The 25,873-nt window shown below is 63.2% G+C and overlaps 4 protein-coding genes across 8 annotated transcripts; 1 reads left to right on the top strand and 3 right to left on the bottom strand.

Moving 5' to 3' along the window:
- Positions 1-3,241: 3,241 nt before the first annotated feature.
- SLC25A10 (solute carrier family 25 member 10) lies at positions 3,242-9,531 on the bottom strand. Of its 3 annotated transcripts, none has more exons than XM_052808855.1 (12): positions 9,405-9,531; positions 6,909-7,028; positions 6,614-6,728; positions 6,483-6,531; positions 6,037-6,078; positions 5,655-5,698; positions 5,112-5,182; positions 4,915-5,007; positions 4,579-4,656; positions 4,443-4,499; positions 3,868-3,944; positions 3,397-3,579 (listed from the first exon to the last, which is right to left on the bottom strand). In XM_052808855.1, exons 1-11 carry the CDS (start codon positions 9,492-9,494, stop codon positions 3,870-3,872), a joined length of 834 nt encoding a protein of 277 aa, XP_052664815.1. In that variant the 5' UTR covers positions 9,495-9,531; the 3' UTR covers positions 3,397-3,579; positions 3,868-3,869. The 3 variants fall into 3 exon arrangements, with proteins under 3 accessions (XP_052664813.1, XP_052664815.1, XP_052664814.1); XM_052808854.1 differs by having other exon boundaries at positions 3,868-3,966; XM_052808853.1 differs by lacking the exon at positions 3,868-3,944 and having other exon boundaries at positions 3,242-3,579.
- A 382-nt stretch (positions 9,532-9,913) lies between these two features.
- Positions 9,914-13,765, bottom strand: MRPL12 (mitochondrial ribosomal protein L12). The gene is made up of 4 exons (XM_052808858.1): positions 13,496-13,765; positions 13,311-13,388; positions 13,042-13,173; positions 9,914-10,265 (listed from the first exon to the last, which is right to left on the bottom strand). Exons 1-4 carry the CDS (start codon positions 13,748-13,750, stop codon positions 10,149-10,151), a joined length of 582 nt encoding a protein of 193 aa, XP_052664818.1. The 5' UTR covers positions 13,751-13,765; the 3' UTR covers positions 9,914-10,148.
- A 218-nt stretch (positions 13,766-13,983) lies between these two features.
- HGS (hepatocyte growth factor-regulated tyrosine kinase substrate) lies at positions 13,984-24,245 on the bottom strand. 3 transcript variants are annotated; one of them, XM_052808842.1, is made up of 21 exons: positions 24,133-24,245; positions 23,694-23,778; positions 23,219-23,294; positions 22,625-22,717; positions 20,498-20,621; positions 19,452-19,504; positions 18,838-18,906; positions 18,507-18,631; positions 18,190-18,268; positions 18,004-18,102; positions 17,529-17,624; positions 17,137-17,175; positions 16,909-17,052; positions 16,545-16,758; positions 16,199-16,371; positions 15,901-16,041; positions 15,647-15,824; positions 15,434-15,567; positions 15,024-15,140; positions 14,734-14,829; positions 13,984-14,644 (listed from the first exon to the last, which is right to left on the bottom strand). In XM_052808842.1, exons 1-21 carry the CDS (start codon positions 24,167-24,169, stop codon positions 14,537-14,539), a joined length of 2,280 nt encoding a protein of 759 aa, XP_052664802.1. In that variant the 5' UTR covers positions 24,170-24,245; the 3' UTR covers positions 13,984-14,536. The 3 variants fall into 3 exon arrangements, with proteins under 3 accessions (XP_052664802.1, XP_052664801.1, XP_052664803.1); XM_052808841.1 differs by having other exon boundaries at positions 16,545-16,755; positions 18,004-18,268; XM_052808843.1 differs by lacking the exons at positions 20,498-20,621; positions 23,219-23,294; positions 23,694-23,778; positions 24,133-24,245 and having other exon boundaries at positions 22,625-22,692.
- A 36-nt stretch (positions 24,246-24,281) lies between these two features.
- On the top strand, positions 24,282-25,813 carry ARL16 (ADP ribosylation factor like GTPase 16). Its single transcript, XM_052808859.1, has 5 exons — positions 24,282-24,390; positions 24,526-24,585; positions 24,688-24,801; positions 25,108-25,223; positions 25,469-25,813. The coding sequence occupies exons 1-5, from the start codon at positions 24,304-24,306 to the stop codon at positions 25,638-25,640; spliced, it is 549 nt and encodes a 182-aa protein (XP_052664819.1). The 5' UTR covers positions 24,282-24,303; the 3' UTR covers positions 25,641-25,813.
- The last annotated feature ends 60 nt before the right edge of the window (positions 25,814-25,873 follow it).

Genomic DNA, 25,873 nt, shown 5'->3' on the forward strand with positions numbered 1-25,873 from the left:
GAGGAGCCGCGTCCCGCCGCCCCGCTCCTCCCGCCGGCACGGGGGGCGGGGGGGGCGCAGCCCAGTGCCCCCCGCCCCGCCCCGCCCCGCCGGTCCCGGGTGCTCGGCGCTGCGCACGCCGCGGCGCTGCCTGCGCGGCCCCGCGTCACCGGCGGCCGCGCCCGGGAGCTGCGGGGGCGCCGGCGCTCGTCCCCGCCGCCGGTCCCCGCCGCCGCCGTCTTCTCCGCCCCGCTCCCGGGCACCGGCTTCCCACCGGCGGGGACGGGGCGGACGGAGCGGCGGGGGCAGCTGGAGCGCACCGGCCCCCAGGGGAGAGGGACGGGGGTGCCCGCGGCTCCGGGGGGCCGGTGCAGCCCCCCGCTGGGCGCAGCGGGGTCTGCCGGGGAGGGCTCCCCCGGCCCCAGCGAGGCGGCAGGGCTTCGGGGCTCTCCTGCGGTCCCCGGGGGTTTCCCGGCACCGTCCCGTGTGTCCCCCCCCCCCTCCATCCCCATCCCGCGTCCCGGTCCTGCCTGTGCGCAGAGCTGGCAGCTCCTGCTGCGGGAGCAGGGCTCGCCCCCCCCGAGGACCCGGACAAACCTCTGCCGTGCAGCCGGGAGCTGCCTCGACCCCCGCGTTCCAGCCGCCGCTGGCGGTGACGGGTCGGTGTCCGCCGCACGCTGTCCTGCTGCAGCACAACCAGGTAAACACATCCCAGCGCAGCAGCAAACGCCCTGGGTACCCCCCGAGCCCCCGGGTCTGGGGCTGGAGTGTGGCCTGGGCAGAGACCCCGGCCGCGGGGATGCCAGCAGCCGACCCACCACCCTGCCTCGGCCCTTGGGCACAAACATATTTACCTTGGGCCGACAGCCGTGGCGGCCACGCAGGCCATGGCAGCTCGGGGACGCCAAGCGTCCTCCTACCTGGACCCCGGCCAGGCCAGCCCCGGAGCCCTCCAGCCAGTGCCCCCAGCCAGGGTCTCACTCTGCTCAGCCACCCACTCGCTGGAAGCCCCTGTGGGTGTGGACAGAGTCGCCCAGCTGCCTGGGCACACGCTGGGGCTTGCGGGTGCCTCGCCAGTGCTGGGGGTGGTTGCCCCCCCCCCCCCCCGGAGACAGCCCTTGCACCCCTCCGGGTCAGGAGGAGGCTGTGGAGGGGGAGGACTGGCAGCCCCCAGCCCTGCCCAGTGCGGGCAGAGGGGTGACCTGTGGAAGCCCCTCCAAGCAGCAGGGCCTGGGGCTCGGCTCGCTGCCCATGAGGTGGGGGGGGGTGCCTGGGCAGAGGGCAGGATGAGACCAGGAGGGGCCAGCCAGCTACAGTGAGTGCAAACACCGCTGGCAACAGGCTGTTGACAGTCCCGAGGCCTCTCGTTTTCCGATGCTCAGAGATAAGAAGCGCTCCTGCGCTGTGCAGCTCCTGGACTCTCCGTGCTCCAGGCTGTGTCTGGCACATGCTGTCCTGCCGGTGTGGCTGCGGCACAGCTCAGCTGCCATAAGGGACGTGGGAAGAGGGTATGCCAGTGCCAGGAGCGCAGGGCTGGCACAGCTGGTGGGACCGTGGCCCAGCTGGAACGTCCCTGCCGCTGGCCGGCGCAGGGCTGAGCGGGGCTCTGTGCTGCTGGAGGGTGATGGCCAGCTGGGGCAGGGCCCTGCAGCTCCATTGCTCTCCTGCTCCACGTTGGCTTTTTGCATGGGTGCAGAGCAGCACCCATCTGCCCTGGAAGCGGTGCCAGGGTGGCTGGGGGCATGAGCCAGCGCAGCCCGGCCAGGGCCAGGCAGCCCCCAGCCCCTCACAAGGAAAGAGGGCTCAGCTCGCCCCACACTCACCTGCCCACGGCTCTCACACAGGGGCAGGCACGGGAACAAAGCAGCGATGCCAGCCAGCATCATTAGACTTCGTTAAGGTGACGAGCTTTCACTTCTCTGCTGTCCCAGGCTGGCTCTGTTCCGCCTGCTGGAGCCCAATTAGTGTCACATCCAGGAGGCAGCTCCCACGAAGAGGCAGAGGCGGGCAGGCGCCCTCGGCACAGCTCTGCCCAGGAGCTGCCTGCTCAGCTGAGACTGGGCACAGCTCGGCGCAGGGCTGGCCCGGGGAGCCCGGCCCATGGCTCCCCACTGCGTGGGTCCGGGAGGTGCTGGGCTCATCCCCTGCCTCGGGGTCAGGCTGGGGACACAGAACAGGGTGAAGACTCCCCTGCTTGGTGCAGTGCCGAGGGGACGAGCCTCACTCTCCTCCCTCCATTCCTGGGGAGCTCAGCTCCCAGCCTGAGCGCTCCCACAGCAGGAGGGGGAACAGCATCCCCCCTCCAACCCCCCCAAGAAGGACACCAGGCCCTGCGCTTGTTCCACTCTTTATTATATATTAAGGTCACAGATAGTCCAGTTCTTTGATCCCTCGGGGCCACCACGCACAGGGGTGCACACAGCAGAGGGGCTGGTGCCTGCAGCCCCCCCGTGCAGGGCAGTGCAAGGCAAGGGGGGGCCGTGAGGCAGCCTCGGTGCACTCGGGGCTGGGGTCTGCCCCGGCCTCGTTGCGATGGCCGGGGGGGGCGGGTGAGGCTGCAGAACGGTGCTGGACGGACGCCCCCACCCGATGCCAGGTCTGGTGGAGGGGGAGCGCGCCGTGGGCGAGGGAACGCCGGGTCCTCGGACACGCGCTGCCTGGCCCTGGCCGGAGCCGGGGGACAGCGGCGCAGCTGCCGGCCTTGCCGCAGGCGAGGAGGGCTCCATCCCGTGCCTGGCCAGCAGGGCAGGGCGGCCGAGCGGCTGCCCCTCGCCCGCGGCGTCCGTTCTCTGTCATCATTGGTATGAGGCACAATCCCTGAAGAGCCCAGCAGCCGTCGGATGCTGGTGAGTTTTGGCCAAGCAGGAGCAGGGGGTGTTTGGGGAGGCTGGGAAGTGGAGCGGGGATGCCAGGCTGCCCTGGGGTCAGCAGAGGAGCACGTGGGGCCAGAGGCACTAAGGGAGGACAGGGCCTCGCTGTGCCAAACCTGCATCTCCCCTTGCTGCTGGCAGCAGAGGCTGGGAGTGAGCCAGCCCCACAGCCCCCAGCACGGGCCCGGCTGCAGTGTGGTCACTGGACCCCCCAGCCCCGTGGGCTCTGTGACCAGGCACGGAGCCAGAAGGCGGGATACCCCGTCCTCCCCAGGACAGCGTGGTCCTGCTCCTGGCAGCCCATATGGGACAGGGCTGAGGGAGGCAAGGGCAGAACTCGTGGCCAGTAGGGCAGTGGGAAGACAGCAAAAAAACCCCCAAACCAACAGTGCAGAGGGGACAAGAGGCCCAAGAATATCCCAGAGGTAACAGAGATGCTGAGAATGGGGGTGAGAGAGGAAAGGGGAGACCGGGACTGGCTGGCCACAGGCACTGGCAAGGCACAGGAGTGGGGACGAGGGGTAGGGGGAGCGGCGCTGGCCCCAGACAGCGGAGAGGGGTTCTGGGATCTCAGCGGTGACCCCCACGCTCACCCCCCTGGGGCGAGGCAGGGACCCGTCCCTCCTACTCAGGTGATCACTTTGATCCCAAAGTATTTGCGCAGCTGCTCCAGGAAGACAAAGGTGAGGACGGTGTGAGGAATGAGCCGGATGGCAGCAGGAACGAAGCCCTGGAAGGGAACAGCGAGAAGGTGGAGAGTCAGCGTGTGCCTGGCCCTGGGCTTCCCCGTCAGGGCCAAGGGTGCCCAGCAGCCCAACCCCTGGGGAGCGGCACGAGCTTGCAAGCACGGGGGAGCGGCTGGCTGGGCATGCAGCACGAGCTCCGAGGAGCTGGGACCTTGGTGTCAGGCAGAGACTGCCACAGCGGTGAGGGAGGCACCGCAGCCATCGCTGTGCACACAGATCTCAGCATCATGCATCAACCCCTCTGCCCCCAAACACATCAGTGCTGGCATCACCACTACGTAGGCAGAATCTCAGTAGAAGCCCGGGTCAGATCCCACAGCCCCCGGTTCAGAAGGGGGTTGGACGCTGCCTGGGGAAGATGAGCGGACAGGCTGTAACAGGGAAAATGCCTGACTGGCAGCATCTGGAAAAAACCTCGGGTTTGAAACCCCTTTTCAGGGGCCCTCCCAGGAGTGAGACTGAACACATGGGTGACTGCACCAAGCCCGGGCACGTAGGGCCCAAGAGCTGACCGGGTCTGCTGGTCAGCAACATCCAACGAGTGCTGGAGCACCACTGCCCATACCTGCATTCCCATTGGGGAACCCAGCGGGTGCAACAGGGCAGCTGCTGCGGTGCCCAGACCCAGGCTGCAAGCCCAGAAGAGGCCAAGGCTCACAATACTCCAGGGCCAAGCTGGGGACTGGCAGACGAAGGCCTGATGCAGGAAGCAGTCAGGCTGCTGGCAGCAGAGCCCCGAAGGCTCCTACCCCAGAACTGTTCCGCACCTTAACCTCTGCTCCCAGCCCGGCCCCGTCTCCCCACACTCCACCCTGCCAGCCCACCCCACGCATCCCCGGGTAAGTACCTTGTAGAAGGCGAGGGGCCCGAGCTTGGCAGTTTCCATGGCACAGTGGGTAACACCCTGGAGCGAGAGGGAGAGAGGTGAGGAGGCACCCGGAGGCAGAGGCCAGGGCACAAATGGGACAGGATGGGCTACTCACCCGGTACTCGCCCTGGGAGTTCATGAGGCGGGTCTTGAGCACATCCAGGGGCTGGCACAGGAATGTGGCGCATCCGCCCTGGAAAGAGTCAGTGGGGGTCAGCAGCTCCGGCTCACGGAGGAGACCCGGGTGCCAGCGACTGCCGTGGTCACTGGAGAGACCCAGAGCTCTGCCTGGGCCCTGTCCCATGCTGGGAGCCTCACAGGAGCCCCTGTGCCCAGCCCTGCTTCATCAGAGTCCTGAGAGGCAGCTCTGACAGCCCCAGCCCGGGGTCCTGAGCTCGGCCGCAGGCAAACCCAGTCCCAGTCCTGCCTCCCCGCACCCAGCCCTGCTCACAGCGATGAAGCTGGCCAGGAAGTGAGTGAAGATGTTGTCTGACAGCAACCCAGTCGCGAGAACCAGCTGCTTGGCCTGGTCGTAACAGGAGAGCTGCGGAGACACGGCGTATTAGTGACACGTCCCCCCTCCTCGCCATGCCAGGGACTACCCCTGTCCCTAGCCTGGGCACCTACTGCCTGGCAGAGCCGTCCTACCTGCCCAATGGTGACCAGGGCCCCTCGGCTGGATGCCATTGTAGCTCCCGAAAAGAGTTTCTTCAAGCCCTCTGCAGACAGACAGATCGGGATCAGCACAGTCCTGGGACATCACTCACACTCCCTTCCTCCCTGCCCGCTCTGTGTCCCAGACTCCTCATACAACAGCGCTTAAAACACACAACAGCAAATAGGCCGCAGGAAAGGAGAATCCTTCCGAATAGCCCTACCTCCTCCGTGCTGCCGTTCATTCCCCTTCCCACCTGCTCCACCCTCTTGCCCTTTTTCATAGCGGTTCCGGCAGGTCTCTTTTCCACCGGAGGACAGGCAGGCTGCCAGGCTCTGCCTGGCCCGTGCCCCAGCCAGCTGTTGCGGAGGTGCCGGCCCCTGCCCGTCCCTCGGCTCCCGCAGCCACTCTCGGCCGAGCGAGCACCCACGGCAGCTCCCAGACAGAGCTCCCCGGGTCAGTCCTGCCACGGTTGCCCGAGTGTCAGCGAGGACAGCCCGGGCGGGCTCACCAGACCCCAGCTGGCACGGCCTCACCTTCCCGGAGGACGCGGTACATGCCGTCCAGGGCATGGGAATAGCTGGAAGGAGCGAGAAGGGGAAGGTGTCAGGGTCCGAGGCTCCCCGGCACCCCGGCAGCCCCGCCGCCCCGAGCCGGTGGCTGCAGCTCCCGGGGCCGCGGCCCCGGCCCCGCCGCCCCCGGGCACGGTGCCGTGCTGCCGGTGAGGTGCTGCCCCCCCGCGGCCATACGGACCCCCGGCCCCGGGAGCCCCCGACCCCCCGCTCCGCTCCCCCCGGGAGCCCTGGCACCCCCCGACCCCCTGACCCCCTGCCCCGGCCCCCCCCCGGGAGCCCTGGCACCCCCTGACCCCCTGCCCCGCTGCTCCAGCCCCCCCGGGAGCCCTGGCCCCCCACTCACTTGCGCCGCAGGGCGGGAGGCTGCTTCACGTCGTTCTGCATCCTGGAAGGCAGAGCACCATGGGCTGAGGAGGGGGCCAGTGCCCCGCTGTCCACCCCCCCCCCCCAGCACCGGGGACCCGGGGCAAGCCTGCCCTTGCTCAGGGCAGCGGCCCAGCAGACGGACTGCGTCGCCTGTTTGCAAAGGGACAAGAAAGCTGCCTCCAGCCCCACACCCCCCCGGAGGGCCACACAGGGGCTGGGGCCCAGAGCTGTCACACTGAATGGCAGAACAACGCTGGTCCTTCGGGGTACAGAGCTGCCTGCCGGGACTGGGCCGCGAACCACGGGGCAGCCTGGTCAGGAGCGAAGTCAGGAGCATGGGGAGCGCCCCACCGTCCCAACTGCTGCCACACACCAGCCACAAGCCTCCCTCACCAGCAGCGCCAGGACGCGGGCAGAACTGACCTGACGTTCACCATGTCTGCCGGCGTCCCCACGAACCCGCCGGTGAAACCTGCAGCCAAAGAAGAGCTGAGGTCAGGGGCTTCCTCCAGCCCGAGGGAGTCCGGGGCTGAGGGACCCTCTCCCTCACTCACCTCCCACTGCACCCAGCAGCACTTTCTGGTAGAAGGGGGGAGGCCCCTGGCTGCCCTGGCCCAGGCGGTCCCTCACGCTCTCGTAGATGGCGAAGCGAGTCAAGGAATACGTCATCTGGAGGAGAGGGAGAATGAGCTGCTGTGTCCCGCTGGGTGCCCACCTCCCCGGCCCCCGCGGCTCAGGGCAGCCTGTCAGCTCCAGCCCAGCTGCAGGACAGGGTGGGCAGCGCCGTGCGGCAGGAGCTCCGTGCTGGCCTTGGGGGACCAGAGGCCGTCAGGGCACGGTGGCACTCACCTGCCGGCACAGCGAGGCGCTGAGCCCGTTGTAGAGAGCCAGGAAGCCGTCGGTGCGGATCACACGCATCGCCATCCCCATCATCCGCATCTTCACCTCCTGCTGCGTCTGCAGGTGGACCTGGGGCAGAGTCCGGCAGCATCAGTGCACCAGTCCAGTGCTGGGGCTGGGCAGAAACAGGAGAACGCAGAGCAGCGGAGCAGGGACAGCCACTCTGAGTGCTCGTCAAGGTAACTGCTTAGCACTCATGCAGGAGCTTCTGCGCAAACACCAACAGCTCCAGGCTCCCCACACCTGAGCAGTACTTGTAAACATGCCCAGCCCAGCATCAGAGGGGTGGAGGCTGGCAAGGCGCCTGCCCACGGTCCCTCCCAGGCGCCTGCCCAGCTGGGTGGCCTCAACAGCACGCCCCACGATGAAGTGGCAGCGCCTGCTCCGCCAGGAAAGCGAGCAAGCGAGCAACCAGTGTGGGTTTGCTCAGAGGGGCCAGGACAGGGCCGGTGAATTCATGACCTCCTGCTGCCCTACACCCTCGCCACACAAGGCAGCAGGCCTCCAGAAGTCACTTCCCCTTCTCCCCAGCCACAAGAATCGCAGAGGCCCGAAGACAACCCCGCAGCCCTGCTCACCAGCTCCAAACCGCTCCCTGCCACAGCCAGGCACAGCCCGGGTGTCCGGGCGCTACCCTCGCCACCCGCAGCAGCCCAACGCTTCCCACCATCACCGGAGGAAGCGGCGGTGGGACTGCAGGGGCTGGCTGGGTCGGAGGAGCCATGTTGGCCAGTGGCAGAGCACGTTCTGAGCGCACCCGCCCGGCCCCATGCTGCGAAGATCACGTGTGGGTCAAAGGCCCGAGGAGATAAAATTAAAGAGAGCAAAGTGCCGCTGGCGGGGGACCAGGCCTGGCTCCCATTACAGAAGCCCCGGCACGGCCAGGGCGTGGGACACGCAGCAGGACGCTGGGAACAGCCTCCGTCTCCCGTGCAGGGCAGCAGCGGGGATGCAGGGAAGGGGCCTGCCGCAGATTTTGGACAACAGGGACCAGAGCTTGTGGCACGTCGGGGAGCTGGGCGAGTGGCTGCCGGACGCCGGGACAGAGGGACCGGGCGGGCAGGCAGGTAGGGCAGAGCCATGCCTGGAAGCGCTCCGCTGCCTGCCCATCCCAGGGCCGCAGGAAGGGCAGGCAGGCGGGCAGGGGAGGAGCTGGCCGGGGCTGTGGTCACTGCCGCAGGGCAGGCAGCCCCGTGGGCGGCCAGTGGCTGCCCAGTGCCGGCTCAGGGGCGCGAGCACCCTCCGGCCGGGCTGGCTGCGGCCTCCCACCGGGACCAAGGTCCAGAGGTGCAGCGAAGTGCCCTTGGCCCCCTGCCCTGCCGGACCCTGAGGCCCCTCGTGCTTCCCCATGCCTGGCACCAGCCCCTGCTGCAGGGGAGCTCTGGGCCAAAGGCAGGTCTGTGTTCAATATTCAGCTGGCAAAACCAGCCGGCTGGCCTGGGCTGCTCACAGCCACGGGGCATGCAGGGGCTACGCATCTGCAGGGTATAGCACGTGGGGAGGCAGCCCAAAAGTCACACCCGTCACGCTGGCTCAGAGACAGAGGCAGACCTAGAGGCGTGTGCCAGACTAATCCCCCTTCTTAGCGCCTTGCCAGGGCATCCGACGCGAGCCCCCACGGGCTGCCAGCCGCCTCCGCTGGGCAGACGGGGCCAGCCGGGCACGGCAACGGGCCGAGCACCGGGGAAGTGGCATCCCCCTGCCAGCGCTGCTGGCTCCTCTCCTGGGCCTGCGCCCGGCGCATCTTCCCCTCTCTCCGTGCAGTGGGGTGGGAAGGGGCTGCCGGTCCTGAGCCTCACCCATGGGCACGGCCCCGGGCATGGCAGGCCCTGGCCTGGGCTCACCCCCCCGCTCCCCCTCCGCAGCCTGCCCGGCTGCCAGGCTCATCGCCGCTTGGCCGGCACACAAGGCTCCGGGCAGCGCTGGCGTTCGCCCCGTCCGCGGGTGCTGGCAGCGCAGGGCTGCGCGCGTCGCGCTTTGTGCGGGAGCGGGGATGCCAGGCCATCCGAGGCGCCTAGGTGACATCTTGGCCCGAGGACGCGGAGCCCAGTGGGCCTGTGTCCAACGCCGCAGGCCCCGGAGCCGCTGCCGTGCCTTACGCGGGAGCCTGGGCAGGGTTGGCCGGGGTGTCTTCCACGGCCCCCACAGCCCCCAGGGCCGGCACCCCGAGCTCCCCAGAACCCTCTGCCCCACACCTGTCCCCTCACACGCCTGCACTCTGCCCCCCCGCCTCCCCTCAGCCCTGTCCCCCCGTCCCTCTCCCCTCACCACCGTACCCCACAACTGCCCCCCCCCCCACTGCCGTGTCCCCGGGCCCCACGGCCGCCTGCCTCCTCCTCGAGCCCGCCCCCCCCCCACCGGGCTGCCATTCCCCGACCCCTCAGAACCGCTCCCCGTCCCCCCAAAAGCGGTTCCCCGTCCGTCCCCCCCCCCCATTCCTTCCACCTTGAGCAGATCCAACGGGTGGGTGCAGCAAGCGGCACCGCACGAAGCGAGGCCGCCGAAGTACCAGCGCGACACGCGCCGCTCCGCCATCGGCGCCGCTCCGCGATAAGCCACGCCCCCTCCTCGGAGGCAAAGCCACGCCTCTGCGATAAAGCCACGCCCCTTCCCACGGTACCGGAGCCGGGCAGCGGACGCGGCGCGGAGGGCGGGGGGGACGGGGGCCGCTGCAACGAGCCCGGGGTCGTCGCGGCAGCTCCCCCGCGCCGCTGCCACGGCGACCCCAGGCTCCAGAGACACGGTTCTCCCTCCTCCAGGTGGCACCTCTCCCCGTTAATTAACGGGGCACGATTAACGGCTGCGGCACCAAAACGCAGCTTGAGGAAGGGGGCTGCTGCGCGGCGCGGTGGGTATAGGCAGCGCCGGTATGGGGGTAGGCGCGTGGAGCCCAGGGGACAATCAGGCGGGGCTGATTTTGGAGAGCGGAACCGTTTTACAGGTTTTGGTGTTGGTTTTTTTTTTTTTTGATATTTATGAAGGTAGAGTTCATCACGATGCCAGAACAAGACAGCAGCCCCACCGAACCGTACAGCATTCTCGTATCGCTTTGAGAGAACGTTCCCACCGCACGACTAGGGGACGTCTCGCAGTCGGAAACATCCGGACCCCGGCTCGGGCAGCAGCCGGGCAGGCGGCAGCAGGGAAGGCTGCCATCATGCCAGTCCCTCCGTGGTGAGATGCCACTGCCTACTCCAGAACCACAGTCCCTCCTGCTGCCTCCAACGCCGCTTTGATCTTCTCTGCTTCCTCCTTGGAGGCGTTAGCCTTGATCTCCTGCGGAAGGGACTCCACCAGCTTCTTTGCCTGCAGGAGGGACAAAATACGAGACTTATAAACTAGCTTTCACTAACCGGATTAACAGATTTAGAGCCATGAGCCTGACCTCTGCATAAGCAGACCAGGAAAACTCACTGACTGGTCTAAACCCCAAGACTTTTACTTGAACTACAGCACATCCTGCCGGAAGACATCTAAACCTGACTGCAAGTGACGGCACACCCACTGCAGCCCTGGAAGACCTTTTTCGGCGAGTAATAGCCCGTAAATTCTTCCCACCACGTGCACGGTGCTCCAGGATGCGCAGCCCCGGTCTGAGAAGGTGCCTGGGACGCACGCAGAGCCACCACATGGTAACCTGCCAAGGCAGCTACCGGCCTGCGTTGGGTCGACTTTTTTCAGTGCGAATGTTTTGCTTCACATATTTCTGCCAGCGGGGAGGAGAGGCTGTTGCAGGGTTTGTACACCGCTGTACAGGAATCCACTGTACCGGCTGAAAAAGAACTCCAGTACAGACTATGCTTGACAACACAATCTTGGTATTTTCAGGACTTTTTATACGAAACTACTGATACTATGCAGTACCGTGATATTTAAGGCAAACTGAAAAGCTGTGGAACTGATGTGAAGAGACTTCCTGCAGTACTGCCATAAAAAGGGAAGGGAGGCTGAGCCCCTGCTGCAGTCAGATGCTCTTGCTCTTACACTAAGCAGCAGCAACAAAGCTATTCAGCTCCTTAAAAACAAAGCCCGGGGAGGTTCCTACGGTGAAAAGCCACTGCCAGCTCTCTGCCATCTAGCACTGCAGGTATTTAGCACCCAACAGATTGACCATTGCTGACAGAAAGAAGCTTTTGCTGTTTTAATTCACATAGGGCACAGTAATGATGTATCCAGGGTGGCAGAAAATGCTTTTTTTGCTAGGGACGAGAAGGCGTAGCTGTGCAGGCAGGGCAGGCATGCCTTCGCCCACGAGAGCCCAGGACAGTATCTGGAAAGCAGCCTGTTCTGGCTTGCTGTGATGAGGACAGGCAACACAATCAAGGTTATTCATGAAAGATCCTTGCTCACTAATGCTTAACTTCTGTTCTAAAGCAGCCTCGGTCAGAGGAAGCAGCTGTTCAGAGCGCCCAGCAGGAGAAGGAGCGGGGCCTGAGCCAAGCTGGACCTGCACCGTAACAGATGCTGGGCAGAGAGGCAACGCGTTTTCAACCCCAGCCGGAGCATACGAGAATGCCAGCCCAGGACAGGTGAAGACGCGAGGTAAGCGTCTGTTGGGCTGGCTCTGAAGATGCTTTCAGTGGGGCAAACGGACTCGAGTCCGGCTTGTGCTGACAACGTGCCTGTCTCATCAAGCAGTCGTTCCCGTAGGACTGACCTGTTTGAGTCACATCAGCACACAACGTCCAAAGATTTTACTAGCAATGCTTTCTTCCAAACCACCGACAGCCCCACAGGCCAAGAACAGGTTCCCTGCAAATCTCGTTAAAAACACCTCAACCAGATGGCAATAAAATTTACAACAAAAATGTATCAGCTACACTTTGAATACAACCTCTTTAGGCAGAACCAACCTTCCACAGCAGTTTGTTTTGTTTGTGTGTGTGTTTTAACCAAAATACCAGGTCAGGTAAGTCACACTTGACAAAGTTTACCCCCAGTAACCTGCAGCTACCAACCTTGTAACCGCATTGGAACGGTAACCAGCTTGTTTGACAGGTTCCACGTGCTAAGCCAAGTTGATTTAGCATCAGTTCTCCAGACAGCTTTTAATTATCCGCTGATCATGTCCGTTACGGAATTTTGGTTGTTTAATGTTTGCTTGGGACTGGTAACGGATAAACAACTGCCAGAGTAACCCAGCTGATAGCAAGTTAATTATCCCAGTGGGCCAACAAAACTCATATCTCGCTACCACGGTTTCTCTGTCACCAAATTGTTTGCTTTCCAATATACAAATATGAATGGGTCGGAAGCTTTTCTACAAATCCTTCTGATATCCTGGGCTACAAATAAGAGCAGATTTTACAACACTCAACATTTCTTCCTTGCAACTGCATAAACAGAAAGTGCTGCTATTATCCCCAAGACATGAAAGCATCACCCGGTGGAGAACCGAAGCATGTTAAATGCTTCTGCAGTAGCCGCTGTATCACCCATTCTTTGTCCTGAGCCTACATCGCAGCTCAAGGCCATGAGCTCAGATGCTGCACAGGACTGTGAAAGACCCGTCTCCTCCGAGGAAGAAGGAGGAGGCATCACCTACAAAAAGAAGAGCTCTGAAAAGCATTGGAAGCATGGATTACAGGATGTGTGAATTAGAGAAACCTGCCCAACTTCAGAAATACATTGGTCTCGAAAAAAACAGGGGGAAGGCAAGCCAAATCCAGCTGCAGTGAGGAACCCCGGCTACTCCTGAGGTCTTCAGGGAGGCTCATGGCAGCTCTTAGATTTGGAGAAGGTGAGAGCGGCACAGAGGCCTTTGAGGTCTTTGCTCTGAGCCTCCTTCTTCATCTCACCGCTCCTGCTAGGGGCTCAGCTGTTGGCCACACAGCAGAGCTGGGAGGGAACAGCCTTCCCTAAAGAAGGCCAGACAAACAGACGCAAACGACTCCTGCTCTACACCTTGTCCGCGTCTCTGCACCGAGGTGTGCGCACAAGCAGACTGTTCTCCTAAACACAGAAATCCAGGCTCCCTTTTGAACAGAGAACCGAGCCCGCCGCTTACAACGTGCTTCAGGAGCCGTCTGGGCTCAGGGGCGACGCGGCGGGTGGCCGGAGCCTCGGGCAGCCCCCTCCTCACCTGCACGAGGTTCACTCCCGGCACGAAGTTCTTCACCTCCTTGATCAGCTTCACCTTGTCAGCAGGTTTCAGCTCCGTCAGCCGGACGGTGAAATGCGTTTTCTCCTTCTTGAGCGGGATCTCCTCCTCCTCCTGGAAGCAGCCAGAGCTCGGTGAAGACACCCGCCCGGGCCCCGCGGCCCTCCACCCCGCCCACGCGTGGGGACCCGCGAGACCGACACGGAGCCCCGGGGGCCCAAATCCCGGCCCCTCCCCGGAGAGCCCGGTACCTGCGGAGCCGCCTGGGAGGGCTGGAGAGAGGCGGCCGCCGCCGGCATCACCGCCACGTCCGGGATCTTCAGCGTCTCCTACGGGAAGAGCAACGGCACCGGCGGCCGGTGAGGCGGCGCACGCGGGCCGGGCCGTGCCGTGCCGAAGCGGGCCGAACCGGGCCGCCCCGCCCCGCGCCACCCACCTTGAGGAGCGCGTTGAGGTCGGCCACCTCCAGCAGCGTCAGCCCCGCGATGTCCCGCACCAGCTGCCGCACCTTGGGCGAGTACTCCTTGGCGGCCGTGTCCAGCGGCGCCCCGGCCAGCGCCTCCGAGCGCCGTGCGCGGCCCGTGCCCAGCGCCCGCAGGCCGGCGGCGGGCGGCCCGGCCGCGGCCCAGCGCCAGGCGGGCGGCGGGCGGCGGAGCAGGCGCGGCGGCAGCGCGCGGGCGGCGGGCAGCATGGCGGCCGCAGAGGACACGGCGCCGCTCTGCCCCGCGCTCGATGGTCCCGGCGGCCCCCGCGCGCGCGCCGCGCCGCTCTAGGCTCCGCGGCGCCTCCTCTCGATGCCGGGGCGGGGCGGGGAGGCGGCGGCGCTCTAGCCGCCGGGTCCGCCGGCACTCGCTCGCTCCGGTAGGCCCCGGCCGCCGGCGGGGCGGCCCCCCCCCCCCCCCCCCAAGCACACCGGGCCCCGGCTCGTTCCGAACACTTTATTGTCACCGTTCGCGCTCGGTTCACACCCCACACACCCCCTCCCCACCGCGAGGAGCGAGCGGCCGCGCCGCGGGGTCGGGCCCGGCCCGGCGGGGGGGCCCCCGGGGCAGGGAGGGGAGAGGCCGCTGGCGGGGAAGGGGACGGGACGGACAGGGCCAGGCTGGCGGCGGACAGCGCGGTGCCCGAGGCGACGGGGAGCGGGGGGGGGGGGGCCGGCGGCCCCCACCCCGGGCGGCCCAGCCAAGGGCCCCCAGCCCCGCGGCGCAGGCCGGGGCCCGCGGGCTTCCAGGGGCGGCGACGGCGGCGGGGCAGGACCGCAGCCCCGGGTCTCGGCAGGGAGGGCTGCGCTCCTGCGGCCCCAGCACCGCTGGCGGGAGCCTGTGGTCCCCCGGGCCGGGGGCAGAGTGGGGAGGTGGGATGGGTGGGAGGGGGCTGAGGGGGCAGAAGGAGTAGGTGAAGTGCAGAAGTGATTCCGGATGAAGAGTAGAGTAGTGTTACACGGGCTCCCCCCCCGCCCCCCCCCCCACGGCAGAGATCAGTCAAAGGAGATGAGCTGGGCCTCTCCGCTGCCCTGGGGCTGCTGCACAGGGGCGGGTGCCGGCTGGGGCTGTTGCTGCTGGGGGGGGCCTCCAGCAGGTGCCATCTGGAACAGATGAGGCGGCTTCGTTAGCGAACGCACCCCTCTAGGGTGGCAAGCCCCCTCCTGCCCCGGGCCGGGCCGGCAGCACTCACCTGTTGGTAGAGGGGCTGCTGCCCGGGCAGGTAGGACTGCTGGGCTGGCAGGCTGCTCAGCGCCGCTTCCTGGCCCGGCAGGGCGGACATGAGGCCCTGCGAGGGCGAGGGGGTGGTCGTCAGAGGGGCTGGGGGATGCACAGCGGCCACAGGGCAGAGGTGAAGGCCCACAGCCTCCTCCAGGCCTCCCCCTTCCCTGCCACCGTGGAAGGCTGCACAGGCTGGAGACCACCCACACCTCGTCCCCCCCTAGCACCCAAGAAGGGGCCCGTGCGGCAGGGAGTGCTCACCTGCATGCCATAGGGCTGGTACCCCATGGAGACCGACTGGCTGCCCATGTAGCCCATGGCGCCCGACTGGGGGGCCTGAGAGATGGCCGGGATGCTCTGCGACTGCGAGGCTGCGCTCTGCGGAGGAGAGGCTGGTGAGAGGGGGTGCAGGCAGCGATGGTTCATCTCAAACCAAGGCCCCAGGAGCGGCAGGGCTCTCCCCGCTCCGCTAGAACCAGGGTGTCGTCTTCCCTCTGCACCATGGGGAGCCCCAACCCGCTCCCACAGCAAAAGCAGCAGCAGATCCAGACATCTGGGACCAACCAGCCCTTTCTCCTTCCCACTCGGAGATCCCATCACTGAGCTGGGACAAGTTGCACCAGCCCTGCAGAATGCCCCAGCCGGCCGCAAGCTGCTCTTCCCTCACTTACCTGGTAGCCCTGTGTTGGAGTTGGCTGGTAGGACGAGTACGCCGGGGTGGTGGTGGGCACCGCCTGCCCCTGCTGAGCCGCCTGCCCGCTGCCTGCCGCCGGCTGGTACATGTAGGCGTTCACCATGCTGGGATCTGGGGCGCAGAGGGCAGAGATTGAAGCAACCACCTTGCGCTCAGCCTCCACCCGCCTGGGATCAGCTGGCTGACGTACCTGTCCCTGTGACGGGCATTGCGGTGTACGGCCCCGTGCCCCCTTGTGCTGCCTGGTTCATGTATACGCTGTGCATGGGAGAGCCCTCCACGGAGCCGGCCGGGCTGAAGGTGCCAGGGAAGCTGGTGGGCCCAGAAGGCTGGTAGATCACCCCACTGGCTGCGGGCATGGCCTGGAGCTGTTGAGGGAAGAAAAACAACCTTTAGGCCACGTCCCGAGACCTGGCAGGAGGGTCTCTGGCCCAGCAGCCATACTTGGGCGTAAGGCAGCGAGAAAGCTGGCATCTGGGCTCTCATCTGGATGGTCTGCTTCTGCTGTTCCAGGCGCATCTGCCTCTCCTTCTCCTGCTCCTGCAGTCGCTGGATGGCCAACTGACGCTGCATCTCCAGGTACTCCTGTGGAAACAGGGATGTGACGGCTAGAAGCCAGGACACCGCAGCATCCCCTCCTGCCAGGACAGCCATCCCTGCCAGCCCTGGGCTGGCCCAAGGTGCAGGCAGGCCTGCTGGCTGATGCAGCCCCGAATACCCTGGAAACACCTCCCTGCCTCACCTGCTTCTTCTGCCTCATGATCTCCAGCTTCTGGGCCAGCTGGATCTGGCGCTGGCGCTCTGCCTCCTCCGCTGCACGGCGCAGCTTCTCCCGATGCTCCTCCCGCAGCGCGTTCAGAGCCCCACGCGCATCCCGGATCTGGGCCAGTTTGTCCTGCAGGCCTTCGTAGTACACTGGGGAGGGAAGGGACAGCCTCAGGGACCCTCTCGGGGCAGAGCACACCGTGCTGGCTTCTGTCCAGAGAGGCTGTGTCATGGGAATTCCGAACCCCAGCGCTGGGGGAAACCCCAGCAGCCACCCACTCCTCGCCAGGATGCCTGCCCATGGCCAGGCAGCTCCCACGTACGCCTGCGCTCGTCCAGCTGGTTGAGCAGCTCCAGCAGCTGGGGGTGCATGTTGTTGATGGACTGGAAGAGGGACAACACGGCAGAGTCATTGGTGATGCTGCGGCCCCGCATGTGGTTGCTCTTCATGCGGTTGACAAACGTGGTGACCGCATTCTGCAGTGCTTTCAGGAACTGCTCGTGGTTCTCCTCAGACTCGCCGTTCTGGTACTGCTGCTGGAAGGACAGGGCAGCCAGTCAGCCTCAACTCTGCTGTGTCGAGCGCCAGCAGCAAGCCTGCGGAGCTGCGTGACTGGGCTGAACGAAGGAGTTGGGCGCTTCTCACCCCTCAGAAGCTGCCAAACACAGGTCCAGGCCCCCTCTTACCTCAACAACACCGAGTGGGGCAGGGTGGGCTTCCCCAGGCTGAGCAGCTGGCTCTGTGAGGGACAGAGGTGCTGACGGGGTGGGGCTCTTGCGAACCTCCTCTTGTTTCTTCTCCCAGTAGTTGCGGTTCAGGTACCGAGCCAGCTGCCAGAAAGAGAAGGAAGATGAGCATCACAGCCCCGCTGGGAGTGAGCCTGTGCCGTGGACTAGTAAGGCCTGGATCCTTACCTCCGGGTCAATGTCCTCAGCCAATGGAGCAGAGGAATTCTGGAAAGAGACAGACAGAGAAATCCAGTTCAGAGAAACCACAGACCCACAGCTCCCACACAGACGTCCTCCTCGGACCTGGCCATGCACAACCACCAGTGCTGAGCACCAGCAGGAGACTGAAAAAGGACAGCTGTCTCCTTCAGCCAGACACATGCTGCAGCTATGGGAAGCAGCGGAGGCACCTAAATGCTGGCTGAAAACACAGCAGTGCTGTGAAGGAGCAAGGGACTGAACGGGGCATATCTTTTCTCCCAGAACAGGAATTAAATCTGACCCAAGCAGGGCAGACTCAGGCTAGGAAAGGGGTCTGCGTCCAGCCACTTCACATTCAGGGGCTCCCGTGAACGTACCACGGGTGGGGAATAGAGCGTGCTGACCGGGGGAGCTGATGATGTGACAGGTGTGGGCTCAGCCTTCGGGTACATGGAGTAGGTTGTTTTCTGCCTCTGGAAAAGAGAAAAACAGTTGACTCAGGGACTGTCCAGACTCCTCCAAATCACCCAGTCAGCAACAAACTGGGCACACTGCGTGGACAAGGCTCCTAGACATGGTCAGGCACAGCCAGCAGACCCAGCCTCACACTTTGAGCAATTCCCGCAGGCCAGCGTGCCCCAGGGCCTGCAGCTTGGGCACAGCCTGGTTCCTAGATTTGGGACTGCGACACAGAATGTGCCTGGCTCTGCTTTCACCTTCTCATTCCACAGGCCCAGTGACTCGCTCACGCCAGGACGCACCTACAGATCTGTTACCGCGCAGCTAGGAGATGCCCAGCACATCTGGGCTGTATGGCAACAACCACTCCCACATGCCAAGCAGGACACAAACCATTCTCTCCTTCTCCTCGGCCTCTGACTGAGACAAGGCAATAGCTAGCTGGAGCTCTTCCTCCTCTTGCAGAGCTGTCTCATCACGCTTTGGAGGCAGCTGCAAGAAGAAAGATGAGGAGGCGGTCAACAAAGGGATCAACAAGCGTGTCAGGATCACTAGATCACCTACAGGGCAGCCACTCACCTGGGACTGCTGAGAGAGGGGGCTGGTCAGGTACTCAGGGGGCAGTTCAGAGGTGGCAGCAGCTTTACCCTCAGCTTTCCTGTAGTCAGAAAGAGGTGACAGTGCAGACTGAGCACTCCTTCTTCTGCACTGGAGCCCCAGCTCTGCACAACACTACAGCTGTAAACCCCATTCCCTGGAAGGAAGGGAAACCAGCCCAGCCTGCACAGCTCGGGAAACCCTCGCTCTGGTCTGCAGAAAGGTGGCTCCATGCCAAGCTTCTCCCCTCACAGTCCCAGCTGTTGCAGGCAAAGAAACACACCACAAAGGGTACTGACTTGTTGAGATGCTCATAACAGGGCTCGCAGACTCTCACTTCCTTCTCAATCCCAAACTTGGGGATGGTGGAATACTTGGAGGAGCATTTGCCACAGAAGATCTGCCCACAGGCCCTGCAATGATGCTGCAAAAGGTGGGAGACATCAGTGCAGTAGCAAGACACTCCTTTGCCATTAGACAACATCACTCAGACACTCCGGGCACTTCCCTGCCGGAGGCCAGGGAATGCGGTCCAGCCCCAACACACTTCCACGCAGGCTCAGGGAGTCCTGCAAGTCCCAGGGGGCTGTGCAGGACCAGGGAACCCAGAGGGGCAGGAGTGGCACCCACCTTCCGTGTCACAACACCAAACTGCACTCGACATCTGTGACACTCCTCAGCATCAACCCAGTCTGGAGCCTGTCAGGGTTAAGGAAGTTTGTGTAAGGAGGGGAGGAAGGCCTCGAGGAAAGTGTCTCCACCAAACCTTTCAGGAGCTCCTACAGCTAACCAAGGCGCTCTCATGAATTGGGGAGACTGGAAGCATTTGCAGCTCAACAGGAATTTTTAATCCCCGCAAGTTATCTCCTTGCATATTCCTAGAGACTGTGATGCTTTCCCAGTCAGCAAGAGATTTTCTAGGAATGTGTCTGCACAGCAATCGCTCTAGCAATGCCCTGCTGCCATGTTCAGACTGCCATGCTGCTGGAAGGCTACTGAGTAGGGTAAGATGAGACTAACTCCATGACCTGGTCAATTCTCCCCTCCGCCTGGTAGTTTTAGGCTAAATTGCTGTACACCACCCCAGAACTGCCCGTGTGACAGCTGGGAGCAGTTGTGTACCCAGCAAGGTCTCTAACCTGCAAGAAATGGAGGAACGCAAGAACTGAAGGTTTAGTAGGAAGGGGACAGGAGAGCAAGGTCTGTCCTGCAGTGCCAACACCCTCCCCACCAGCAAAGCTCACCCTTTCTGCAGCAAACATGGCATCGCTCTCTTTGAACTCCGGGAACACATGACCTGTGGGAGAAGCGAATGTCCCGTTGTGAAAGGGCTCCTCCGGCACAGGGAGGCTGTGGTGCCTACAGCCTTGTGCCGTAGATCCCAGCCACACACGTCAGACCCAGCTCAGCACGCCTGCCCTGACCATTATCTTACTCTGACACAACTAACAGCAATCTTCCTCCTGCAGGAGGCCAGAGGGCAATGCTCATGCAGCACTTGCTGCTGTCTGTGAAGTACGGGGCTCTCAGCCACAATCTCGAATGCACAGGACAATCCCCTATTGGTTTCCCTTACACACCTGTAAGGGACATCAGGGCCCTTTGGATAAGGCTTATTTCTCAAGACCTTGCACTCAGCATGGGGGGAAAAAAGCCCACTGCACAGGCAGGCAGGGCTTTGAGTCTCACCCCTTGAATGTCAAGAGTGTGGCAACACCGGCTCGGCGGGGGACCAGGACCTCCAGGCTTTGCCACTGCCTGTGGAGGTGCTGGTGCACAGAAATAGAGGCAGAGACAGCAGCGCATCCCTTCCCTCACAGGGAAACACTGCTATCCCCGGGACAAGAGAGAAAGTGCCATACTGACACTGTCAGAAAGTGGCAGCGTGGACCCGTCCTACAGTACTAATGAAAGCCTGACAGGAAGGAACCGCCCCACTGTAAATCCCTTCCCAGAGGACACACTGATTTGCTGCCAGTTTCTTGAAGAACATTTGCAGCTCCTGCTTTTCAGGTCTCACTGCCAACCCTTAGCTGCTAGCTGGGCTGGAGGCCCAGAGCAAGGCAGCCCCCGATCCTGGGACAACGGGGCTGTCCTCTCTCTGCAGCAGGATTCAATCACTCCAAGAGGTTCATCGGGTATCGGGCACCAAGAAAAAGCTCAGTACTGCAAGTCCAGAATTTGCTAACACCAGGCAGGGTCCTGACACCCATTCCTTCTCCTGCAAGGCTCCTCCAGAGCAGAGCTGCTTGGCCAATTGTCCACCCACCTTTGCCCACAGAGTCCTCACCTTCGACCTTCATTATCTGATAGGTGTCCTGCACCACCTTGTACTTGGGCTCATTGCGGAAGGCGTGAGCCCAGGCCTGGATAAGGTACAGGATCTTACTGCGGACACTTGTCTCCACTTGCCTCTGCACAGACAGGGAGGGGGGGAAAAAAAAAAAATTCTAAGAAGAAGACCCTGAAACCCAAAGGACTGTGTGAATCCCCCAGAAGAGGAGCCAGAAATACCATTCAGGGAAAGAGAGACTTTAGAGTACTTGTGCAAGGTAAGAGCCATCAGAAAGCTGCAATAAGGACAACTCGCGGCAAGGACTACATACTCCTTCAGCTTCCCCACTTCCCCCCTCCAGCACAAACAAGAAAATGTCCTTCAGAGCAGCACAGACCAACTTGAAAAAGGGTGCGGTTACAATGCTTTGAGCAAACGCCCACAGAGACTTGCTCAGCCACTCCCCGGGGCAGGCACAAGCACTGGCCTGCCCAACATCTCTGTTCACCTCCTCACAAGAGTTGCTCATCCTGCACCCAGAAAACTGAGGGACCTACAGCTACCCAGCTGGGCAGAACAGCACAGTTGGCCTCACCCGAGAACTGACAGGGCACCACAAGCTCAGAAATGGAGGGTATCGGTGCCAGGCTGTCAGCACCTCCAGCCCTGAGACTCCTGCCCAGGAATACGTAAAGCTACCTCGGGATGTGACGCAGAAAGGACAGCTGGGAAGCCTGCCCTTTGGAGGCAGGGGTGGTTGTATCACAGTTCAAGGAGCCAGAGGAAACTTGGCAAGCCTGTTCCTATCCCAGCCAGCCTCTGAGAGCAGCTCTGTCATCAGCTGACCAAGTCATCGCGCATTCACATGACCGGCTGCTCCAGAAATCCCCGGGGAACCAGAGGAGCATTGTCAAGCTCCTATTTCAGCCGAGAGCTCGGCCCACACAATGTCACTTACTGACAATTCCTGGAGCTCCAAACTTCTAGAAGATTTGGCAAAATCCTGCATTCCACAAATGTCACAGCCCTGAACCTCATCAGAACAAAGACTGTTTTACCAGCACTGGACATTCACAAGCAGCAAAGTTCCAAGTGTAGGATGAGAATGGGTCCATGGCAGTTATGAAACTACCGAGGCAGACAAGGACTGGAGAGAACCACAAAATCTCTTGACCTGATCTTATCTGGTCTCCTCAGTGCTCGGAGTGGCTGCACTACTACACCTGTCCGTCACATCGTGGCAGTGTTCCAATCTCAGCAGAACATCCTGCACAGAGACTGAGTCAGCCCTAGCAGGACGGTGACAGGAGAGAGACACCCTGCTACAGTGTGCAAGATGATGGGACTCGAACAGCTCATTCACCAAATATCTGGGTCACCTGGTCATCTATTTCTGGCAGAAGATGGAGGCTGCAAGGAAGGAATAGCAGTACTCCCACAAGCTCTTGTCTGGGCATTGCTGTTCCGGGGCTGGGAGCTGGAGACAAAGTTCCTATTTCCACTTCACTTGTGGAAGTCCCCAGTCCAAGGACACATGGAGCTCCTGCAGGCATCACGTTACAACAAACTGGCAAGCGACAGCTTGTGACAACAGCTTGTCAGTGAAAACAGCCAGGTCTACATCCTACAAAGCTCCTCAAACAATTCCACAGGCCAATGAAACGGCCACGATAAAGAGGAAGCTTCTGCCAGTTTTTACCTTGCTGCTCACCTTCCTGCGTGTCTCATACTGTACTATGGGAGGGAATTCACCTCACTGCTGCTCAGGTCCTTGGTGCAACTGCCAGACCATCACCTCTGTTTTCCTTTGCCGACTCAAACCAAGCAAAGTGTTGCAGCCAGGAGCATTTACTATGAAACGGTCTAGGCCTTGCAGCATATGCCTATCCCACTTCACAACATAGCCAAACACTACCTTTGCTCTCAGGACATCTTCTCTCCCTAGCAGGCACTCCTTAGCACCCTACACTCATCCCTTCACACCACACAATACAGTTTGCTCTTTTCTGAAACGCATTTCCAAACAGCTTCCCTTCTGTTCCTTACACAAAGGGAATGAAAGAGAGGACATGCATATTTTCTCCTGCAGCTGCTTCTTTTCCAACCTCATTCAAAAACGATGGTAAAATAAGATATACTTACCTTGAGTATTTCCTTCAGCTCCTCCATAGTCTGTTTATTGGCCACCTCGTCATGGACTGTTTGGCCACAGTTTTTCACCACTGACTCCATGACCTGCAAGGGCAAAGGACACTATTAGCCCGCCGCTTTCTTCCTTCTCTGTGGCCTGCAATGAGTCCCAGCACATGTTACAGGTTACTGCAGCCAGCACACCAAGATGGGGGCACTACTTCAGCACTGAGTCGCATTAGGGTAGCATCAGCCAAGCCAGAGAAATCCACGCCACCACCCTGGAGAGTAAGCTATGCTTCAACTGCAAGGTGGCCTTTGTACCTCTGCTACGTAGAGACAGACCCCCAGGGACAGTGTCTCAAGTTCCAGCTTTGTCCGTTCCTAACTCCGAGACAGAATTAAAGAATGAAAACTATGGCCTGCTGATCCATCATGAAAGAGCCAGGAGGAGGCAAACTCCAAGCCGCAACTCCAACGCTCCCTGAGCAGGGCAGGGAACACTGTGCAGACTGCGTAGCCCAGAAGGCAAGCTTATAAAAGACGGGAAGTTCCCCGGCCTGTGAACCAGGCCCCTGCAGTGCTCGCGGTTTGTGCTGACATTACCTCCAGTGCATAGAGTGCCACGTGGGGATTCTTGTCATTGACTTTCTTCTTGATAGCGTTGACGGCATATTTTGCTCTGGGTAAGGAAAGAGAGCACACATCCTCAGGTAATAAGGAATCTGAGCAGAGATTCCGCCTGCTGCTGATAACCCGCTAACCCCCACCCCAACAAAAGGGTACAGTTCGCTCATGGTCTACACGATTCCCCTGCGGCAAACTGGGAAGAGAAGGAATAAGCGTGCTCAAGCTTGAGTTTCTCCGAGGATTTCAGGCCAGAGATAACCCGCAACTCCTGCGGTCAGGGAAGCACCTCAACACATTGGGGTGTACTGTACTGCCTTTCCAACGCTTTTCTAGAAGGGGATAACAAGACGCGTGCTACCGCAGGCTGACAGGTCCAAGACCCTCACGCTTCGTCTTGCAAAGACAAGAAGAGCTGCGCCTGTAGCGCATCCAAAAGCCAAAGAGCACTTACTGGGTATCTCCCTGACGGATCATGTCGCAGATCTGCAGGATGGATTCCCAGTCTGTCTCCAGCAGAAGCTGGCTCGTAGCCTTATCTGCAAGGAATAAACCCGTCAGGCCGCTTTAAGCACTTCTGCTTATGCCGGTTCCGCTCCACAACCGCTGGTGTGTTTGCGGGAAAGCTCCCCCGGGCGCCGGCGATGCCCCAGACCCGAGCGCTGCCGGATAAAAATCCCGATTTTCCCCGGAACGCGCCAGATCTTCCCCTTCGGGCGCCCCGGGGCGCTCGGTAACCTCGGACCCGCCGCTCCGGCTCCTGCCGGCCCCGGGCCCGCCCCGGCTCCCGAGGCCGAGCGCCGCGGACCTCGGCCCGGCCGAGAGGCGCGTCCCCCGGCCCGGCCCCGCTCCCGCCCCGCCCCCCGCGCCGAGGGGAAGGCCGCGACCGGTACCGAGAAGCCGCTCGAAGGTGCCGCCGCCGCGCCCCATGGTGTGTGTCCCCCCCCGCGCCGCCGGTCCGGCCTGCCCCACCGCCCCCTCCGCGGGCGCTTCCGCTTCCGGCTTCCGACAGGGGCGGGGCTCCTTCCGGCGGGGCGGGGCGGGGCTCCTTCCGGCGGGGCGGGATGGCGGGCGCGGGGCGGGCGGTGCCCACCTGCCTGCTGCTGGGGGCGGCGGGCGGCGGGAAGAGCCTGCTGGCCAGGCGGCTCCGCCATATCCGGAGGGGACGGGGAACGGGGGCGGTACCGGGGGTACCGGGGAGGGTACCGGGGCGGGGGGGCCGGGCGGGCCGCGGGCCGCGTCCCCGTCCCCTTCCCCAGGCGTCGTCGTGTCCTTAACGCGCGGCACAGCTGAGCGCCGAGGAGGGGGCCGCGGAGCTGGGCGAGCCCCCGGCCACACTGCCCACGGTAGGCAGGGCCCGGCGGGGACCGCCGGCCGGCCGGTAGCCCCGGTGCGGCCGAGGGTCTGCGGGGTGCGGGCGCAGCCAACCGAGCCGCCCGTCCCGGCAGGTGGGCACCAACCTGACCGACCTGCGGCTGCCGCGGAAGGCGACGCTCCGGGAGCTGGGCGGCTGCATGGGCCCCATCTGGCCCAGCTACTACGGCGAGTGCAGCGCTCTCCTGGTGAGCGCCCACGGCGGCACCGGGACCCCACACCGGCGGGGCGGCAGCGGTGGCCAGGTGGTGACCCCGTGGCCGCTGTGGCCAAGCCAGGGCCCCAAGGGACAGACCCAGCCCAGGGGGGAGGCAGGTGCAGGGCAACCCGTGCCTCGGGGTCGGCGCTGGCCCCCGCTCCGCTGCAGGGAGTCGGGCCCCTCGGCTTCGCCCTGGCTCTGTGATTTCCCTCCGCCGTGCCCCGATCCGGCCCGGCCAGACGTGGGGCCACCCTCGGGCACGCCCACACCGCCGCTTTCCCTTCTCCTCCTCCAGTTCGTGGTCGATGCCGCCAACCCCACCCAGGTCTCCTCGTCCTGCGTCCAGCTGCTCTCCGTCCTCTCCGCAGCGCAGCTCGCCTCGGTGCCCGTGCTGGTCCTCTTCAATAAGATGTGAGGAGGGGGGGTCAGCCCGGAGGGTGGGGGCACACAGGGGCACGCAGAGGGCCTGCGGTGGCTCCCGTGTCCCTTCCATCAGGTGACACCCAAGGAAGCCTGGCGTGTCCTGGGGGGCAGCAGCCACACTTTACTGCACTCCTTGGGCCGGCTGGGCCTGCGGAGACCCCCGAGGCAGGGGCTGGACCGGGCAGGAGAGCTGTTGGGGTGGGCTAATGCAGCCACCCCCCTCCCACCTGCAGTGACCTGCCCTGCTACATGTCGCTGGCGGAGGTGAAGTCGCTGTTCCGCATGCAGGACATCGTCTCCTGCGCCACGCAGCCCATCACGATGCTGGAGACGAGCGCGCGCGATGGCACCGGCCTGCCTGATGTCCTGCAGTGGCTTCGGGCCACCCTTGGAGACCCCCACTGACCCCGACCCTGCCCGGGTGCCTGTGGCAGCCCAGGCAAGTCCTGTCACCGAAGGAGGTGGCCAGCGAGCAGCTGCCCTGCGTGGGACTGGGAGTGGAGCCCAGGACGGTGTCACAGGCTGGTGGCGGACAGGACCCCTGTGGAACTTCACAGTAAAATTCCCACCGTACTGTCCAGGCTGGTGTCTGCCCTGTGCTTGCGTGGAGACCCTGGCCTTTCGGGGAAGGGACGAGC

This window comes from Harpia harpyja, chromosome 14, assembly GCF_026419915.1.
Source record: "Harpia harpyja isolate bHarHar1 chromosome 14, bHarHar1 primary haplotype, whole genome shotgun sequence".
Lineage (NCBI taxonomy): Eukaryota > Metazoa > Chordata > Aves > Accipitriformes > Accipitridae > Harpia > Harpia harpyja.

Excerpts from the sequence above, each read along its gene's own strand:
- ARL16 (XM_052808859.1), top strand. The coding sequence starts at position 24,304 with ATGGCGGGCGCGGGGCGGGCGGTGCCCACCTGCCTGCTGCTGGGGGCG. Across the intron at positions 24,391-24,525 it reads TGCTGGCCAGGCGGCTCCGC|CAGCTGAGCGCCGAGGAGGG; the intron begins CATATCCGGAGG and ends TAACGCGCGGCA. Across the intron at positions 24,586-24,687 it reads CCCCGGCCACACTGCCCACG|GTGGGCACCAACCTGACCGA; the intron begins GTAGGCAGGGCC and ends CCGTCCCGGCAG.
- MRPL12 (XM_052808858.1), bottom strand. The coding sequence starts at position 13,750 with ATGCTGCCCGCCGCCCGCGCGCTGCCGCCGCGCCTGCTCCGCCGCCCG. Across the intron at positions 13,389-13,495 it reads ACCTCAACGCGCTCCTCAAG|GAGACGCTGAAGATCCCGGA; the intron begins GTGGGTGGCGCG and ends CTCTTCCCGTAG. Across the intron at positions 13,174-13,310 it reads CCTCCCAGGCGGCTCCGCAG|GAGGAGGAGGAGATCCCGCT; the intron begins GTACCGGGCTCT and ends GGCTGCTTCCAG.
- HGS (XM_052808841.1), bottom strand. The coding sequence starts at position 24,169 with ATGGGGCGCGGCGGCGGCACCTTCGAGCGGCTTCTCG. Across the intron at positions 23,295-23,693 it reads ATCCGTCAGGGAGATACCCA|AGCAAAATATGCCGTCAACG; the intron begins GTAAGTGCTCTT and ends TTCCTTACCCAG. Across the intron at positions 15,825-15,900 it reads TCTCGCTGCCTTACGCCCAA|CTCCAGGCCATGCCCGCAGC; the intron begins GTATGGCTGCTG and ends TTCCCTCAACAG.
- SLC25A10 (XM_052808853.1), bottom strand. The coding sequence starts at position 9,494 with ATGGCGGAGCGGCGCGTGTCGCGCTGGTACTTCGGCGGCCTCGCTTCG. Across the intron at positions 7,029-9,404 it reads ACCCGTTGGATCTGCTCAAG|GTCCACCTGCAGACGCAGCA; the intron begins GTGGAAGGAATG and ends ACTCTGCCCCAG. Across the intron at positions 5,183-5,654 it reads GTACCGCGTCCTCCGGGAAG|AGGGCTTGAAGAAACTCTTT; the intron begins GTGAGGCCGTGC and ends GTCTGTCTGCAG.